Source organism: Anopheles ziemanni, chromosome 2, assembly GCF_943734765.1.
Source record: "Anopheles ziemanni chromosome 2, idAnoZiCoDA_A2_x.2, whole genome shotgun sequence".
Taxonomy (NCBI): domain Eukaryota; kingdom Metazoa; phylum Arthropoda; class Insecta; order Diptera; family Culicidae; genus Anopheles; species Anopheles ziemanni.
The window spans coordinates 90,594,641-90,613,820 of record NC_080705.1 but is presented as its reverse complement, the minus strand read 5'-3'; the positions used below and the strand labels follow the sequence as shown (position 1 = coordinate 90,613,820).

General features: G+C 45.9%; 1 protein-coding gene across 5 annotated transcripts in view; it reads left to right on the top strand.

Moving 5' to 3' along the window:
• The window catches only part of LOC131281933 (LIM and SH3 domain protein Lasp), a 42,873-nt gene extending 24,772 nt beyond the window's left edge, over positions 1–18,101 (top strand). For 4 of the 5 annotated variants that reach the window (XM_058311302.1, XM_058311304.1, XM_058311303.1 and 1 more), the window contains 5 exons: positions 5,812–5,944; positions 7,192–7,327; positions 11,542–12,690; positions 14,744–15,015; positions 17,825–18,101. In XM_058311302.1, coding sequence (XP_058167285.1) covers positions 5,812–5,944; positions 7,192–7,327; positions 11,542–12,690; positions 14,744–15,015; positions 17,825–18,004 — 1,870 coding nt within the window. In that variant the 3' untranslated portion in view covers positions 18,005–18,101. Of the gene's footprint in view, positions 1–5,811; positions 5,945–7,191; positions 7,328–11,541; positions 12,691–14,743; positions 15,016–16,378; positions 16,414–17,824 lie in introns of all 5 variants that reach the window. The other variant, XM_058311305.1, reaches the window with a different exon arrangement.
• Positions 18,102–19,180: the final 1,079 nt, after the last annotated feature.

Sequence of the window (19,180 nt, the reverse complement as noted above, 5' to 3'; positions counted from 1 at the left end):
CCTCCTGGGGGAGAAGTAAGTATCCGCTAGATCACGATCATTTGTTTTATCGGCAACCCGATCTCGTGGTGGTGGTTTTGTGTGCACATTGGAAAGAGTTTTCCTCCGTTTCCCGGTGGGTTTTTTTTCATTTGTTTTCCATCGTGTACCGATGGAAGTGCGCTCACCGGTCTGTAGGGCACGAAAACACTCATCCTCACTAAAACACACAGCTCTCAGAAAGGAATGCTACTCATTCCAACGGTTTCTTTTCCCATATTTCCACCCAAAACAGCGAGCCGTTACCAACATAAGCCTTAGAAGAAGAGAGCGTTAGAAATTCGACAAGTTTGGTGGAGCGGAAGAGGTGTTAGAAAAGAATGTTAATTACGGTCGGTTATTTAGGTTTTCTTGTTTTCGTTGGAATTGTGCATCATTCGGTTTTAATGTAGCAATCTATGGTTATTTTTACTACTTCTGTTACGAACAAGTACTTATTGATAATTTTTTAATTTCGAACCGATTCAGAACCAGAATCCTATCCATCTGAACTTGGTCGAATGCCCTGGAGATGCTCTTACTGTAAACACCTTTTATTCAGAAATCACATATAACGTCAAGGAAATTGAAGTTTCCTGCGACATGAAAACCTTCTGACAGCCAAATATAGGTCACTTTTCTTTAGAAGCACTGGATGGCGCAGTTTGCGTAACTCTTTTGTCGTAATGAGGTTAGCTTCATCGATTACTGCAGATCTATAACTTCATGGGCATGAATATTGCAGGTAACGGAAAAGTCCTCACTATAAACTACACATAAAACGGTTTACTTAAACGTGCCAGAACCTCATAGAGAGCATGATTTATCGGTACAAATTGAGCGATTTCCAATCTCGCTGCCGCTGGACAATTTGTTTTGCCTAATCCCCCGTTAGACGCACACACCAGTCACGCGCGATAAATCACCCAAACCTCCAGTGGTTGTTGTTGGGCCAGTCGAAGGACAAACAAGCAAATGTTGCCCAAAAATGGTCAACACACATCGAGCGGCACGATTATTTATCGCTGCAGACACCATCTACTACAGCCTGCGGCTACGGTCGTTTGAGGCCATACCCCCGAGCCTGGGTTAGATTAGCCTCACACAAAGCTTTATTCTTCATTAGATTAGCTGCCCATTTGACACACTTTCCCAGTCCCGGCATCCTTCGTCCGTCCGTCGTTGAGCGACGAATTCTCGTGATGTGCGGTTTTGCTCGTTCAATTTGCAATCCGCACCTGTGGTCGGTTTGTGAGTGTGGGGGGTGTGGGGCAGGGAGTGGAGTTCCGTTGCAAAGTAATGCACTTATATGGCCGTGTACCGTTTATCGATCGTCACACTAGTGCCTATTCTAGCCCGGGTTCCTACCTTAGGTCCTACTTTCCCGAACGGCACGTGCATGCAAGTGTTGATTTTCGATGCCATGTTTCACTTTTATCCTACGGCCAGAGGACGGTTCTATCGATTTCGCAACCTTCCCATACTATCGTATGCAAGACTCGTACACTGGCGCATTGGCAAGGGGTTTTCCAACACCGATGGTTTCTGCTGATAACTGGCCTTCCGTACGCTCTGTTATTTTTACAATTTTACAACACGGGGTTTTCTCAACTACATTGTTCCTTGACAAACACACCTCCTCTTCAGTTCCGTGGTTGTGTGAAACCTTTGCTTTTACTCTATTTAGCTTTTTCGTTTTCGTGTCTCTATGGTTGGTCTTCGATCGGCAAAAGATGACAAACGTTGTGTCGTGGGGGTAACCGCCGACGCCGGAAAACACCCATTGCATGTTGATAATTGACAAAAGGTCATAGTTTACTGGGTCACTGTTACTGGCAACTCTGCGGTGGTGCACTGGGAAAGAAAGACCCCGGTCCAAAACTGGAGGAAAGTGTAACGGTTGGAACCGAGACTGAATGAGAAAATCTATTGTGGACTCTATTTTTTCCCACCAGTTTGTTGTTTATTTCTTGATTTTTATCTACAAAGAGAATGCAAAAGGTTCTGTTTATGTAGAAAGTTTCAAAATTGGAGGGTTTGTTTTGTATCCAAACTCTAGTAAAATGTATTTTGTAAAGGAAAACCCTTCGAGATGATCTAAAAACCCACTGATGCATTGCGGTTTTTAGGCATTTTCGAAAACAAAGAAAATTGGTTCTCTTTTTCTTTTAAATTTCTAGGGCAAAACTGCTGGAAGAGAGGGGGATCGTTCGAAAGCGAAGTGACCGATTGTAACTGTTGGTCACCTAATTTTCCACCATTACCACCATAGTACGCCCTACGCCACCATCGCGTGTGCATTCCATTCGGCGGGACCCTTCGGTCGATGGGCATCTTGCGGTTTACGAACGGTTCAACATCATTCGCATCCCGTTATCAACCACCACGTCACGATCGTCCGAAGCGGGCTCCAAAAATGTAGGCCTAAAACTATCCCGGACGGAAAACCGGGCTACCGTGCCTCAGTTAGCCCAAGGTAGTTTGCAAAGCGAATGAGTGAACATTGAGCTCAGCTAGATGATGATGATGATGATGGTGATGGTGATGAAGGGGTCGTAAAATTGATTTGCGCTAAATGTTTCGCTGGCAAAACCTGGCCCGCAGTGTTGAAATGGTTCATCCGTTTTAACCTCATCATTTTCATGCTATTCCCTTCGTTATGTTTTTTTTGTATTACTTTTATTTCACTTCCAGCTCACTTCCATCTCGCCAACCCTTTGGGGGAAGCCCTGTCATTACTTTCATTTATTATTTATCGCACTCCATGGCATTTCCTTTTTTCCAACGCCCACACCGAGACGTTGGGTTCCCCGCTCACTTACTCACATGCGTTCATAATGCCCATGCCAGAATCTTTGCGTTGGCTTAATTTATGGTCTTCTCGCACTTTCCCCCGTCGAGCGAATCGATGCACTTCTGGCACTAGGAGGTTGTCTTGTCCACGATGGGGTTTTATCATGAGCCCGATGAGTGGTGCGTGCTCTCCGTGGTGCCATTAGGAAAGTGAAACAAAAACCTGCCCGCTGCATCATTATTCAATTTATTTCAATTCGTCGAATGAAACCAAAAAAATAAAGTAAGAAAATGCTCGGTTCATATCGGGTGTTCCGTTCCGGCGCTCTCATTTGGATCGGGTCGCCTAGGTTGCCTCGCCGTCCACGAACATTTGTCATTATCTACAGTGATGCGCGATTAATCGAGTCACAGCGGGGAGTAATCTATTGCGAAAAAAGTCGATAATTTAATGACATCTCTCGACAAAGGTTTCTTGACAGGACTTGGATAATAAGTTAACCGTGGATAATAAGTTAATTAAACTAATTCAATAAATTGATGCAAATACTTTATTCCAGTGTTTGCGATTCTTGCCTCCACAACTGTGCGGACCCCTCCCCCATCATCGCACCCCTCCGTTTCCGTTCGCTAACGATTCTGGCGAGCGTCTGGAACGGTTTTCCATTCCGGAGCCGGAGTCGTCTGTCTGTCTGGATACCGCTTCCAAAGCGTGTCTGGATGGCATGCGGTAGGCTCTGCTCCATGCATCAGTAAATCCCCGGCAAGTTCTAACCGGCCGTAGCTATATATATATGTGCCCGAGTGCGTGTGTTTTGCGAATGAATGAACACATTTTCGAACGCCCAGGCCAGCCCAGGCCCACACGTCTGGATGGAACATTGGGTGGACGGGTCGGAGGGAAAAAGCGGGACGGATAAAATATGAAAAATAGATGCGTTTTGTGTGGTGGAAAAGGGACGACTGGGAACGTTTAACGTCGAGCTGCAAACATCGCATGATGATGCCGCACATGAAAGTGCATTCGTCCGCCGTGTTAGCTCCGTGTCCCCGGACTGAAGGGCGATCGTTCTGTAATGTCTGCATATTTTCCGATTGTTCTGTTGTGATAAAAGTTCGTGTGCGGGATGAGTGGAAAATAAAGAAACATTAAAGCGAGAATCTTGTAACGGAATCTATCTATCCGCGCACCGGTTCGGGTTTGCGAACAGACGAGGAGTGAAAAATGGGAAACAATTCAGTCGCACGGAAACGCACATAAGCACGCTATGCTAATTTTTCCTTTTTCAGTTTTCACTCCCACTTGCTCGTCGACGTTTGATTCTTGAATGAATGTCTTCAAACCAGAATGCATGGAATAGGTGTTACTTCCCCACACCTTCTCGTAGGAATAACACATCCAGACGCGCATCCATTCTGGCCGGCGTTTTCCAAGCGCCGGAAATCCGCTCATATCTCTTAATTGTAATGCGACGCTCGTCGGGATTCGTTTTAGGCAGTCGGTGGTAGTTTGCTTATTCAGTTGACTGAAAATTTTCTCTGTTTCCGCGAAGCACTTACTTTGTTGCAGCAGCAGCAGCAGCACACTTTTTAGGGCGGAGGCGTCCGAGCGATTTGGAGCGGAAGTGAAAGATATGCTGCTGCTGCTACTGCTCTACATTTAATCCAGCCACCCACAAATCCCCACCCCGCTCGCCACCCCTCCCCCAACCAATTGCCGGGATGAGTTTGATGAATGCCCGTGATGAATGGAGCTCCATTCAGTGGCGAACGAACAATCAACCGTGGCCGTTGGTGCACCGTCCTCAACTGTGGATGTGGGCGAACACTGCAGTTTTATGGCCATGGAATACATTAGAATATGCTTTTCTGCATCCAGAAAAAATATAATATGGTTTTTGTATGCCATCTATGTAAAGTATTTATTTGAATATATGATGTATATTTTACTAATTTCTGTTAAAAATATTAATGCAGAACTAGGTGTTAAATTTTGCATTTGTTATAATTGTTATATTAGCGCGAGGAAACACCACACCACAGGTGTGGGATCGAATCTCGAGTCTGGCACCCTCCGGTATTAGGAACGGCTGACAACCGATCTATAATATACCGTCTTTCGGTCACACAAACTCTCTTCGGAGAGAGGCCTTGTCCCACTAGGGGATGTCGTGCCACATAAAAAAAAATATATATATATAATTGTTATAAGAGTTGAAAAAACAAATATATAGCGGTTTTATTTCATGACACAAGCATCCCAATCGCAATAAATAATTTACAATAAATTAGAAATTCGAAATCGTCTTAAATTCAGACTAGGCAACACTTGGAAAATAATCTTGAAGCGTGCCCTTCAACTTCCGTCCAAGGCCAACATGGAGCTCGTTGGATTCTGGATCCCTGGAGGAAGCCAAGACCAAATATGGTAACGCGTCTGACGAAGATTCGAAGAAGTTATTCCTCTGCCCGACAGATGCATCCAGTTAAGCCATGTAATAAGCACAGGCTGCTTAATCGAGATTGCATGCCCCACTGAGTGTAACGGTGTGTACACCCCAAAAACGCACTTATATGGCACCGGCAGCATGTTGCGCGCCGCCTTATAAGCATCAAAGGCAGGCGAAGGCTTGCACACATGCGTGGCCGATTGCGTGCCGGTGCAATCTGTTTGTTGTCTGTACGCACCCGATTCTGGTCGTCGGTTCTACCCCTCGCCGGGTGTGCGAGTTTGCTTGGCTTTGGATGTCTTGCAGTGGCACGCGATTTGCTTGTGAATGGTTAAGGTGCGTCCTGATAATCGTTATTCCATGCACGTTCGGCAATTGAGCGGATTGTGAACAGAGTCTGCGTGCTTGATTAATTCATAAAAGTATAAAACACTTTAAATTAAGCACAAGCTATACTCTAATTACATTTTGACATTTTGAACTCTCAATTTGATACAGCATAAGCAAACGGTGAGCCTACATTTTCTCCCATTTTCTTCCTCCTTTACAGACATATTCCTAAAGCCAAAGCTACAACGATCGCGGAAACGCCGGAATTCAAGCGCATCGCCGAAAATACCAAAATCCAATCGAACGTCAAATATCACGCTGACTTCGAGAAGCTGAAAGGAAAAGTGACGCAGGTAAGATTCAAACGACCGTTGCAAACGATACTCAAGCGTTATTTTGCAAAGATATTAGAACGTTCGTGTTAACAGCAGTGAGAATTAATTATTGATCGCAGTATTTGATGAGGTTCGTCGCTTATGGATAGCTCAAGTCTTTTGTTCATTTTTTATCGGCCGTTTCTATTTGCGACCCAATTTTCTTTTCTTATTTAACTTTCTATTTTCCTGTACGTTGTTTAGTAATATGTCCTGAGTTTCGATAACCGTCATTGTAAATTTGTACTAAAAAATTCGCCCGTCAAAGTATTTGATTCATAGACGATGTACAAAAGAAAAACCAAAAATCTGGTATTTTCTCCATCGGCAGCATCTTTTCCAGAACAGTATCAATGCATATTGTGCGTATAATTACTTTCACTGCCAATTCGTTGCCTTGTACTCGTTACCATTGATTTGAAATTTAAAATCCAAGCCATGCAAATGCAACTTTTACTTCTCCCTCGGTTCTTTCCCCTTCGTTGAGACATCCGATCTCTTACCTGCAGCTTTCTCGTACTTGTTGCTTTGTTGCGCTTGTTGTGGGAAGTGGTGGCCAGTCTCCTCCAGTCCGGGGTGCTATAATGGCCATGTTTTTTCACCTTAATTGCAAGCCATTACTTTCGGCAGGGCACTCACTCTCGATTCAACTTGCCAAAAGAGGCACGAACGTCCGTTGTATCGAAATAGTTGATGGGTGCATCGGGGGGAGGGGGAATGCCTGTGGCAACGGAAGTGATCAAGAAGAAAATCAAGGAAAAGAAATCCTCCTCATCAACAACATCAATACCGTGGTGTTGGCCTATCACTTCCCCCCCCCCGCTTTTCCTCCCGCGGGGGCCCACTCGGATCGGATATGTAGGACATGATTGTCTGCTTACCGGGGATTGCTCACTTCAATTAATTCAATGTAGCACACACGCATTACCACCCCCCCCCCCCCCCCCCCCCCCTCCCCATGCCTGCTTTTGACCACCGAACCGGACGGAGTTCGTGCCAAACTCTCCAGATCTTTCTCACGGAGCTCGCGATCAACTTTTCCTTTCTTTCGCCCAATATTTTGACACCCGCACCACCATTTTAGGCACGTGTGTACTGATTTTTCTTTCTTGTTTCTTCCTTTCACTCTCCGTTCGTTGCACCAAACCTCGGGATGACACCGCCACTGTTGACGCAAAAACAAAAACAACGGGAAAATCTTCACTCTTCTGCCACCGGAAAAAAAGGTCGCCGATGATCCGGAAACGTTGCGAATTAAGCAGAACACGAAAAACATCTCTAACGTCGCGTACCATGGCGATCTGCAGAAGAAGGCGGCCATGGAGCGGCAGCGGGAGTGTACGGAAATAATCGACAGCAAAGGTGAGTAACGGCCGGGCACCTGAACGGCAGGAACATGGTCTAGATATCTTGACTTTTGTTGAAGGGTATCTGGAGGATTTCTATTTTATTATGTTTCGCGTTTATTACATTTTTTTAGCTAATGAAATGGATGCTTTCGTTTGGGGTTGTCTCTTTTTCTGTACGATTTGCTACGTTTTGGTTTCGGTGGAGGTTTTTAAGATACGATAAGGTAAATGGAAAATGGTAGAATAAAGCAACAGGAAATCATATTTGTTGAAGTGGTCAAAAATAAGCAATTGCCCGAGGTGTAGACCAGGTTCTATTAAAACAAATTTTCTAAACAGTCAACTAAGTCAAACTTCGTGAAATAGCATAAAATTTCAGTTTTGCTATTAGATAATCTATGAAAGTAAAATTTCACCCCGCGACCAGATGCGTTTCCTTAAACATGTGTGTTCAGATTACATCCGGACCTTAATACAATTCCGGGATCAGCTGAACTAATTCCGTATGCACGTGTTTGCCTTTCAAGACGCCTCACCAATGCGGATGTTTCAACGAAACTGAGACATAAATAAACCGTTTAATGTATGCGATGGTAACACAATTTAACCTGCGACCGGAAGTGATGTAAACATGCGCTGTACCACGAAACCAACGGTTGATGAAGCTGGACCATGGGCAAGAAACGGTCAGCTGTTCAAGATTTCTAACACAATCCGTTTTGGTGTTTATTTTTTTTTTTCTCTCACATGGACTTGTGTTTATCGAGTGAAGAAAAAGACGTTGTATTGCTGTCATTTTTGTTTGGTGTCACAATAACGCAAACGCCGCCTGATTACTAAACATAGCTTTGTGAACAAATTGGACATATCATTGCGGCGATACGGTTTGGAGTTTGTTTTTTTGTGTAGTGAAGGGAAGTTGAAACATCGGCGAGCAAAATGTTGAATAAAACGTTTTTTTTGAAACACATGGAAACGTACATGCCGGCAGCGGATGTTTCTAAACTATCGTAGCTGGTTTTTTCTCTCTGTTTGCGTCGAATTAAACTGTTATGCTCCGTCGGGTCGCTGAATGATTTGTGAAGATGGGTTTTATTGTGCCATGGCATTTGAATTTACAGCGTGTGATTGAACATCCAAACTTGATAATTTAATGTTATTCGGCTTTAATTTAATAAAGCAAGAAAATGCGCTCATTAGCCGCCCGTTCCGACCTTGATCCGAAAACGATCATTTGTGGTAGCGTTGGTATGATGTTTATGTTAGCTTAGCACGCAGCCAGCCTAATTGTTCGGAAAAAGTTACGACACAACGCCACTAACGGTACAGCCGCTAACGTGCTAGCATCCAGCTTATTTTCCCATGGTTTCCACCGTGTCGGAACGGTTGAAAGTATTATGTGGAGATGACTTCCAGGCTTCGAGTGTGTCTCGAAACCAAACCGTCGAGATGGCAGGGCATCCGACTTTGACAAACCTTCCCCGTCGGCGCGATGCGCTTCGATGATTTTCCTTTTAATGTTGTCTTTTTTCTCATTTCTCCCACTGGGAATACCGACGCTCTAAGGCATTCGCTTTCCATTTAGACTTCCCCAAGTGTCAAGTGGGCAATTGTCGAATTTGGAAAAGGGTGACGTACAAAGTTGTTCTTTACCAGAAGAAAACCTCCGGAACAGCTCCACTAAAATACTTACAACTGCAAAGGACAACTGGGCACCCGCAGTATGGGGTTTAACATCAAATTTTTCCTCCGGATTGCTCACCCTTTCAGGTTGCAAGTTTTCGTTTACTTTGAGTGTGAGTGCACGGAAAAACATGTACGTTGAACACTGGAGCGGCGAGGTACACAAATGAAGCGGAGACGATGAAACTGCAAAGTGCATTCACAAGCAATGTTGTCACATTGCACTTAGGGGAACAGAGGGATGTTTCTCGCCGAATGCAGTCATCGGAAACGACGCCACGGAAATGGAACCGCACCCCAATCACCTTTTTCGGTGTTTTGGGTGACCCTTGGAGTTTGTTGGCGTTTGAACTTCGCTCAACCGCTTTGGTTCTTTTTTTTTTTGCAACGGAAAAAAGTTTGTGCCGCACTCAACGTGCCTTCCTTGTTTGCCTGAACTGAAGCGACAGGAAGGTTATTCGTTCATGCGTCAAAGAAGCTGCCTTTATACCTGTGTGGCGCAAGGTGAGTTGTGAACGTTTCGTACCGGGGCTGTTTAATTGTACTTTATGACCACTGCAAAGTTTTGCACACACCCACCCGCTCCTAAAATGTTAGCATTAGAAGGCAACTTTGTGCTTGTTAAAGTTTCGGTAAACGCAGGGTAAAAAGAACGTTAAATAAAGCCAAATAATGTGACCCGGAACATTGGCAACGAAACATTTTGAAATGAAGGCACGTTGCTATGTTTGTTGGCAAAGTTTTCAATAACTTGTTCTTGGCTTTGCTTTCGGCTCTATCGGCCAGCAGAATCTTGCCAATTTGGCCATAGCACCCGAACGGGGTGGATGGCATTTGTTAAGCGCATACCTCGAGTGTAGCGGAAAGCAAGAAGTCACAGGAGGGGACAGAACAGTAAACGCATTTTTATGAGTAGCCATAAATTTGACTCTTCAAATTGCAACTAGCTGTTTCCCCGGCCGCAGTGTTTTTCAGCCGGCTCAACGTTCGGCACGCTGGTGGCGATTGTTTTTCCCCAAGGTTGTTTGCGACTTTGGGTGGGAAAGACCCAAAAAAAAGACCTCCGAAGTACAATAGTTCCTGGTTCATACCTGCCGTTTGTCAGGCGTAGCATTAGAGAACGGAAGAAAAAAGAACGCGGCGTATCATTAGGACAGAATTTGAAGATGGTAATATGTATTGTTTCGTCACATCTTATTCCGGTTGGTTTTAGTCTACCTTGCCAAACACGTGGTGTGTGTTTGGGCTTCCCGTTCAATGTAGCGTGGGAGTGCCTGCCAATGACCGGCTGCCGGTTTCTGCGACGTGTGCAACCTGTAGGCTTTTTTTTTGGTAATTGTCTTTAATTTATTCCATAAATTGTTGTTTGCCCCCGGAAAGAGTGTACAACGTGGCACGAGGAAAAGACAGTCGCCATAAGGAAGGAAAGAAAGATCATTCATTTGGGAATCCCTTGCTTCTTACGCGTATTCCATTTTCCCACGCACTTCAGCGTCAAGAGGTCGAATTTTCACACCAGAAAATTCACTTAGCCACAGTGGGCGAAGCGCAGCCGGTGGAGAAGATGATTTACTGTCGAAAAACATAAATAATAAAACGTCTTTACCTCGGCAAGAAGCGAAAAGAATCATGCTTAAGAATGTGACCTTAAGCTATTGTTTTGAAATTATTTCGGGAAAGCGCCGACGCATCTTTTTCATCTTCTTAGGCAGAACCTCTCGATCAACTCCGGAAAATGATCCACCATCCTATGGGAACCTTTTCTTATTTAGAAAATATTCGTTATTTGCATTTGGATCTAATGGTCCCTTTTTGTGTTTTCGTTTGGCTTGGTAAGTACTTTCGTCTTCCTTAATTAGAGACAACCCCACAATAAGAAAGCATCAAATTTTAAGCGAACATTTTAATTTTTCGTCGATTCTATTGTAAAAAGCTAGTGTGTTTTGGTGCTGGAACGTTTCAAGTAATACGGTATTGTGTGTATTTTCATCTACTCTTCTCCACGCAAATCGCTGTAGAATTGTTGATGTATGTTTGTTAATGTTTACGCCGGTATATGAATCATCTGATTCCCACATGCTCTCTCTAACCTTTGTTTTTTTTTTGTTTCTCAAATTATTTATTTTACTTATTGCGCTTTTCTTTTGCTTTTCCTTTCATCATGCTCGCTCGTGTCACCACCACCCTGCTCGTCTTCATATACGCCTCACACCATGTTTGTGTTGTTGTTGTTGTTGTTGTTGTGTTGAACACCCCGCTCGATTATATATGCGTTCTGCGAACATCATCCAAACGATCATTTCACATCATGCTCATGCTGGATTCACGCAAAACACACACACACACGCCCACACGCCTTTGACGAATGATCTTGCGCTGCTGAACCTACTACACCTTGCGATCGGAACAACGCAATGTGCCACGCCATGTACACCCGAACGCACGCGCCCCACGAATGCTTACATGCCGATAACGCACCGGAAAATAATCCCCGTGCGGATCCTAATCCAATCCCGCTTAACTCCGCAATCGCGCTGCACACAGATAACAACGACCTAGAGTCAGAGTACTTTTCGGAGCAGCTGGCTGCGGAATCGTTACCCCACTATCAGCCCCCGCCGCCACCGCCCGTCGTTGCACCGCAGGCTGCAGCAGTGCAGCAGGTGAACAACAACGGCGGAATGGCGATCGGGCCGACGAACAACGCGACCTCCCAGCAGGCTCAGATCATCTCGACCGCCAACATTACCAAACACAACCAGGCCAACAACTACCAGGCATCACTGCAGCAGCAGCAACAGCAGTACCAGCAGCAGCAGCAGCAGCTCAACAACAACAACAAGGCCTCCTCTGGAGCGTCCTACCAGCAGCAAAGCTACCCAGGGGCTGGGGCTTCCTCTGCTGCTGCGGCAGCGGCCTACCAGCACCAGCACAGTGCTAGCGCTAACGGTGGGAATGTGGAACACGTGCGCCACTCGGTGCTGCAAAATTCGGCCACACCGTCCGGCGGTGGAGGCGGAGGGGCAGCCACGCAGAAGTACTACGACCCTTACGATAACTATGCCCGCCCGAACCCGAACGCCAACCAGGTGAACAATAACGGCACCACCGCCGCTGCTGCGCACATGGGCAACAACAACCACCACTATCATCACAGTCAGCAGCAGCAGCAGCAGCAACAACAGCATCATCATCATCAGCAGCAACAACAACTTCACGGTAATGGTGGCATGATGGAACGCTCTAATGGCGGATCAGCTGGCGCTGCAGGCGGCTCACAGTACCACCACCATCAGCAGCAGCAGCAGCAGCAACAACACCATCAGCAACATCTCCATCACGCACAACAAGCAAACAATCATCATCATCATCAGCAGCAAGCTGCTGGAATGGTCGATCCTTACGGATCAGCACAACAACGCTACAGCACTTCCAGCAGCAACAGCCAATACGGCGGATCCGCCGCCGCAATGCACGCTCAGCAGCAACAGCAGCAGCAACACCTATACCAATACAACAATGGTAACATGAACGGTGGTGGTGGTGGCGGTGGCGGTGGCGGCGGAGGTTCCGCCACGGCAACCGGTGCCGGGATTGGGAAAATTGCTGACTACGATCCGCTCACGGATGGGCCGCGGAACGTGCCGCAACCGAACCGCCAGAGTGCCACGCTGATCTACAGCTCCGGTACCAGTAAGTATAAGACGAACCTCCAAGCATCGCCAAGTAGAACAAAACCCCCCTTGACATTTAGAAGAGTAGCGCCGATGATGTTGCCAGGTTAAACTAGGTCGTATTCGTGTTTTGGTCTATATCGCACTCTATTTATGTTTGTGTGTTCAATGGAGATGGGATGCGCTTTACCACCGTTACGTTTGTCTTGCATTACAAGCCATCTGTTGCTGTTGTAAATTGTAAACGAATGCTTATTTTGTTTGTCTCCTTGAAACATCCACATTACCGGAGATGAATTGTCAAGGATTTCAACAAGAAAAAGTAAAACAAATGTTATTTTAACGAAATATATTCATCTCACGCAACTTTGCACGATCTATGGGCAAGAACACGGGAATTGTTTTTTTTTCAGTTATGGATCATGGTTGTTGTTCTCTCTATCTCTTGGTTTACGTTTCTCACTTCCATGGATGGTTTGTTTTTCTCTTAAATTCCAGTCGGTTTGGCTTTTTTTTATTTGTAAATAATTGTCGTTTGCATTTTGCACATTTTTCCCATGGCGGGTCGTCGGTTTTTGTGGTGGTTTTTTTTTTTTGGCAAAGTGCTACTTTCATCCGCTCAGCCGTTTTATCTTAATTATATGCACTGCACGATTGCAACATGGAATGTGTCATTTCGCATCCGTGAAGGTATGTCTGGCGGTGTGTGTGTGTGGATCCGTTTTATTCGGCCACATTTGGTGTGTTGATACGGCTGCCTTTTCCTGGGGCCACAGTATTTCTCTTCCATCACCCGGGAAACGACGTTGGTTTACAGGTTTATCGTTTATATGCGACGTTCGGCCGCTTTTGGGTTACTTTTTTCTCGCCATGATCACCCGGCCGCCGGACCCGGAATGTTGATGTTTGCCGGTGTGTAATTTGTATATTTGTTTTGCAATACTGTTGGTCGTCTTCAAAGTGGCGGACATTGTCGAGCAAACGACCGATCCTTATCTTATCGTCGCCGTATCAGTCGATGGTTGGCTGTGGGGATTTTGTTCCCAACGGCATCGTGAGATTTTTATATTCACGCTGGCTGCTTCCCCAGTTGCTCCACAACTCGGCAACTTTATACCGCACGGAGAAAAAATAACACTCGCGGCTTGATGGATGGTACCTATTTTTTGGTCTCGGGAAATGTGTGCCGGATGCCGGTGGTGGTCGGAATGATTTCGTAAATAACAAAAAGTGCCGTTCACACATCAGGAGCGTGTTTGTACTTGTTACACCATTGTGACCCCAGCAAACAAACCGACGGTTTGACCAGGATGGTCTAGAACAGGGGTCGGCAAAGTCCGGCCCGTAAGAAAATTGTATTGATTCATACGAAAACCTCATCTAAATTTTTATTAAATTTCTTCATGACATCAGGTTTGTTTTCTTGCCAAAAATGGAGATTAAAATTTTTGAACGAAGTGTTCCTGTTAAATGTTGAAAAAAAAATCAAAATTCCGCGAACAATAACTGCAACAAAATGTCAAACATTTTATCTTTTACCACTTTTTATGTAATTTTACTTATTAGGAAGTTGATACTTCATTCAAAACAGCACTACTTTGAAGAAATCGCCTTTAATCATCTGGCCCTTTTTAGGAAATGTGTGCTGACCCCTGATCTCACGCATTGGGTAGATGACGTGTGTGATCGGCACTCAATGACGGGTTTTTGCTCACACTTGGCAACTTCTTTCCCACCAAAGTAAATGATGGATCGCTCGGTGGTATTTGGTGTGAAAGAATGTATGTTTTCTTTTCGTTAAAACTGGGTTGTCATTGGACACTAATGTTGCAATAAACGTTGTAGTACGTTTATTTATGAAACAATAAAAACGGACAGTGACATATAAAATTCTACTGATAGGTAAATTCACCAGCTTTATACTATTAAGTTGACCTTTCGAATTGCTTTTGCTTGTTGAAACCTTGGACGAAATGGGAACCAACGTTTATTGAACCAGACAATTGCAATGAGTCTGATCTCTTCCCCCCCCCACCCGAATGTGCTAATCATCCGCTACCTTCTACTTGCAGTGGCATCGAACAACAACCGACGAATTGGCTCTGTGAACGACATCGACCCGGTTAATGGATACTATGGCTCGGTAGCGGAGCAAACCCAGGCCGCCCTCTACCAGCAGCAGCAACAACAACAGCAACTGTATCAACAGCAACAGCAGCAGCAACAACAACAACAACATCGGCAATCGCATCAGCAACAGCAGCAGCAGCCTCAGTACATTCAGCCTCCGCAGCAGTACGCCGCTCCCGCTGCGAACGCAACCGGCAAATCGATGAGCAAAGTGGTAAGATTCCATATTTTTTTCAATAGGGAGCACGAAGCAATCAGCAATCAGCTCAAAATTTGTTCAAGTTTATTCACGAATCGTTCGCTTTGTAAAAAGGAATGGGGATGGGTGATTCACCCGATATAAATAAGTTGCTTAGGTCATTAGATTAACTTAAAAACGCACGGCACACCGCGATGTTAAAGCGCCCCGAAACACATCATGGTCGGTGCTTGCGTGGTTGTTGCATTGGGTAGAACAATGTACGCCACATCGACCGGTGGAGGTGCGGCCGTCGTCGGTGGTTGTGGCATGTACGGTTGGTCAGGATAGGCTTGTTGTTGAGCGTAAGGACAGGGAGCGGTTTGGTAGGGAACGGGAGCGGTTTGGTAGGGAACAGGAGCGGTTTGGTAGGGAACGGGAGCGGTAAGATTGTAGACGATCGGCTGCGGTTGGGCGCAAGGGCAGGGTGCGCTTGGTGGGGCAACGGTTGTCGTGCAAGGAACCGGTGTATTTACTCGGTACGATATTGGCGGGACGTTGTACTGGCGTACCGGTTGTCCAAGTCCAGCGGTGCAGGGTGAACTGGCCGCCGGAACACCGGTAGCACAGGCGCACTGCTGCAGTGCCGGAATGGCGTAGTACGGTTGATCCCTCAGGGATGACGGAGGCTGCTGGTAGTACGGTTTCGGTGCTGTCGGTGCGTAGGGGCATGGTGTGGGTTGCGTCTGGTAGTTATACGAAGGGGGAGCTGCTGTCGGAGACCCGCAAGGGGGTGGTGTTTGGTAGACTGGAGGTGGTGGGGTTTGGTAGACCGGCGGTGGTGCTGGTGGTGCACAGGTCGGTGGAGGAGCGTAGGTTACCGGTGGTGCGTAAGTTACTGGCGGATAGGGCACAGCCACGTACGTCGGTGGCGGTGGAGGAGCTACTGTTGCCGGTGGTTGACAGTACACTGGTGGTGGTGGGGTCGGTTCCGGCAGCTTGCAGTAGTTACACACTCCCTGAGTGGCCGGTGGTGCCGCCGTCGGGGCGACCGGATACTGATACACCACCTGTACAGCGGAGGCAGGTTTTTTCTTTCCACGACACCGACAGTATTGCTTCGTCACATAGGTCCTGCGGGGACACAGTTCCCGCTTAATGCAGGTCCCATTGTTCTTCACGTACCCTTGCTGGCACACGCACACTGGATCTCCCTGGCAGGCGGCAATGCATAGCACGTTGCTGCAATCGTTGTCGCACGTCGGTTCGCAGCACGGAGCGCAGGGAGCGAGTGTCGCGTAGGGGCCACACGAAGGACACTGGTCGACCCGGATACACTTGCCATTGTGCCGCCGGAAGCCCTTCTTGCATACGCACGTCGGTTGGTCGACATAACGCGTACGGCAGTCGCAATCGGAACAATCGTCGGTGCAGGTCGGCTCGCAGCAAGGTGGTGATGGAAGCAGCTCTTCGTTCTCACCGCAGGATGCTTCAACAAGATAGGCACATGATTGTCAGCACAAGTTAGAAAAAAATCCATCCTCTGGTTCATCATGCGGGAATAAACTTACGAGGACTTGTTGGTTGCGGAGGACAGTTGCACTTGGGGATGCATTTACCCTGATGGCGCACGTAACCCGGCTCGCAGACGCATGTCGGCTGTCGGACGTATACCTCAGCGCACCGGACGTTGCTACAGTCATTGGTACAGGTCGGCTCACAGCAGGGCATGGTGTCCTGAAGTCGCTCATTCTGCGGGCATACCAACTCTATCGAATGGGAAAAAAGTTTATTTAAATGTTTATTATACGAATCAGATGATGGTACACTCCTACCGTAACCACACGAAGCCAAATCATCATTGAAATGACTCGCCAAGGAACTCGGAAGCAACACCGCAAGCAGTAGCACCACCACCATCATGGTGCTCCGTTTCCCAACACTTGTTGGGATCTTCATCGTGCATGCAAAACACAATACACTACGGATAAAAACTATCCTTCTTTGCTTCCACAACTTATGGTTGATGGTACCGATCGGTACCGCACTCTGTTCCACTATGTTTGGCCAAGCAGAGCACACGTAACGTTTTATAGGGCACGAGACCAAAGATGGGCACCGCTAAAGTACTGTACCTGTACGATCCGACCCGCGATTGGAAGTGAAATGGGAACTAACTTGTCGTAAGCGCGTATAAAGTGTTTTTTAACATTCCCAGAGTCTCGTCGGTGGCCACGCATAGGTTCGTGTGTATGCGTGTGGTTCCTATCAAGAACGTTCTTTTTTCGGCCGAGGAGAGTTCGCTTGTTAGGCAAATTGGCACGTTGGGTCGTCGGATACCGAAAGAGGCAGTGTCACGCAGCTGCGACCTACGTAAACCGGTGCGTGCCTGTCGGAAAGTTGTGTCGTTGTACTTTCTTTTTCGGGGTGGAAATACTATCTGCAAGCCTAGTTTGCAGCGTTGCAATCAAACTCGATGAGATAAGACAAACATATGTTGGCACGAAACTGTTTTCCAGCTCAGGCCAAAAACCCAAAGTTGGCACGTTGGCCATCGATATGGACTGCGATGCGCAAGTTTGTTCCGCTGTACCGATAACGTCATGGCAGCTTGAGGAAAGGTTCAGTTTTCTTTGGTCACTCTTTAGTGCAGTGCTAAGCTAGTGTTAATGTGGTTTGGTGGGCAAGTGTAAATGAATTGATCCTCTAGAAATAATTTGTAAGGGGGTGACATTTTGTGTAGATCGTTTAAATAAGATATTTGAATTAACTAATATTAAACTTTATTATTAACTTGTAACCAACAATTACTGATACCTTCGCCTCCGCTTTATTCTCTTTGTAGCGCGTGTACCGGGCTCTCTACGACTACGAGGCACAGGATAGTGACGAGGTCGGCTTCAGTGAGGGCGATCTGATCATCGAGGTCAATTCGATCGATGCCGGCTGGATGACGGGTCGTGTCGAGCGCACCGGTTTGACCGGCATGTTACCAGCGAACTACGTCGAGCTGATGAAAATCTAAATTAACACCGGTTCGAACCGCCGCGTTTTGTAGAAGATGATTCCGGGCCAATCAATCCTGCCCGGGTGGAGGAGAAGTCGCTTACGATCCATTTATTTTTGCTATCACATTTGCGAACACATTATGAAGTGAAAGGATCCAAAAACGAAATCCGATTCGTTAGCAAAATTCTACAGTACCATTCTATTCTGTACGTGATTCAGGTGCTTACATAAAAGCGAAGGCATAAATGTAACCAACTGAGTACAGTGCAACTCTTATTACACAAAAATTCACAATATGATTCAAAGTCTCGCGTTATTTACAATATCCGTAAAATCGAGTGCTAAAACGAAACGATTTTCGTTTCAAACATGGATCACTTTATCCACCATACTTATTTCCCTCAACACGCGCGCGCGTCGGAGTTGATTTTAATTTAATTTCTTTTTTGTTATCTTTTTTTAGTTGCCTTTATTAATAATATTTTTTTTTTATTGCTATTACTATTACCAACTCTATGGAACCAACCCCCCGGGGTTTGCTCAGCTCGAGGTTTCAAACTTGGGGGGATGAAATGATACAAAATATATCAGATAGTGTAGGAACGAAGGAAGGAACACATTGCCACGTAGAAAATACGTAATCTTTTTATGTACGTAGCGGATACGTAACGGCGGAAAGTAGTTTATAGCCAAGGTGCTGCTATCGCGCAGACTCGCGAATTGCAATGAAAATGTGCTAATTTCGAACAATAATCGTAGAGGATAGTGTGTAACACAATAGCCCGTTGTATGGAAGGTAATAGTCCGAATGCATGCAAGTTTAAAACGATTACAGCAGAAAGCATGGTGTAAAAGTTGGGGAGATCCATAAATCTGCTCCCGGAGGATGCAGTGGATGATAATAATGTAATATTTGTATTTAGAAAGTACCACAATTTTTTTTTATACGTAGCGTAACAGCAAGATGCCTACGATGGAGAGTTCTGTGGTGCATTACCGTATAGTTAGAGTGTTTACCGATGGTCAGATATGAGCAAATTCTCCTTTTTTCTATAAACGATTCGTGCCTAATAGTAGATCAATGTTTATTGAGTTTTTTTTTCCTCTCGCCGTTGTATAGTCAAACACCAATCAATTGTGGCAAAAGCGAACCCCGCTTGGAGGTGGGATAGGTATGAAAAAGGTTTAACAA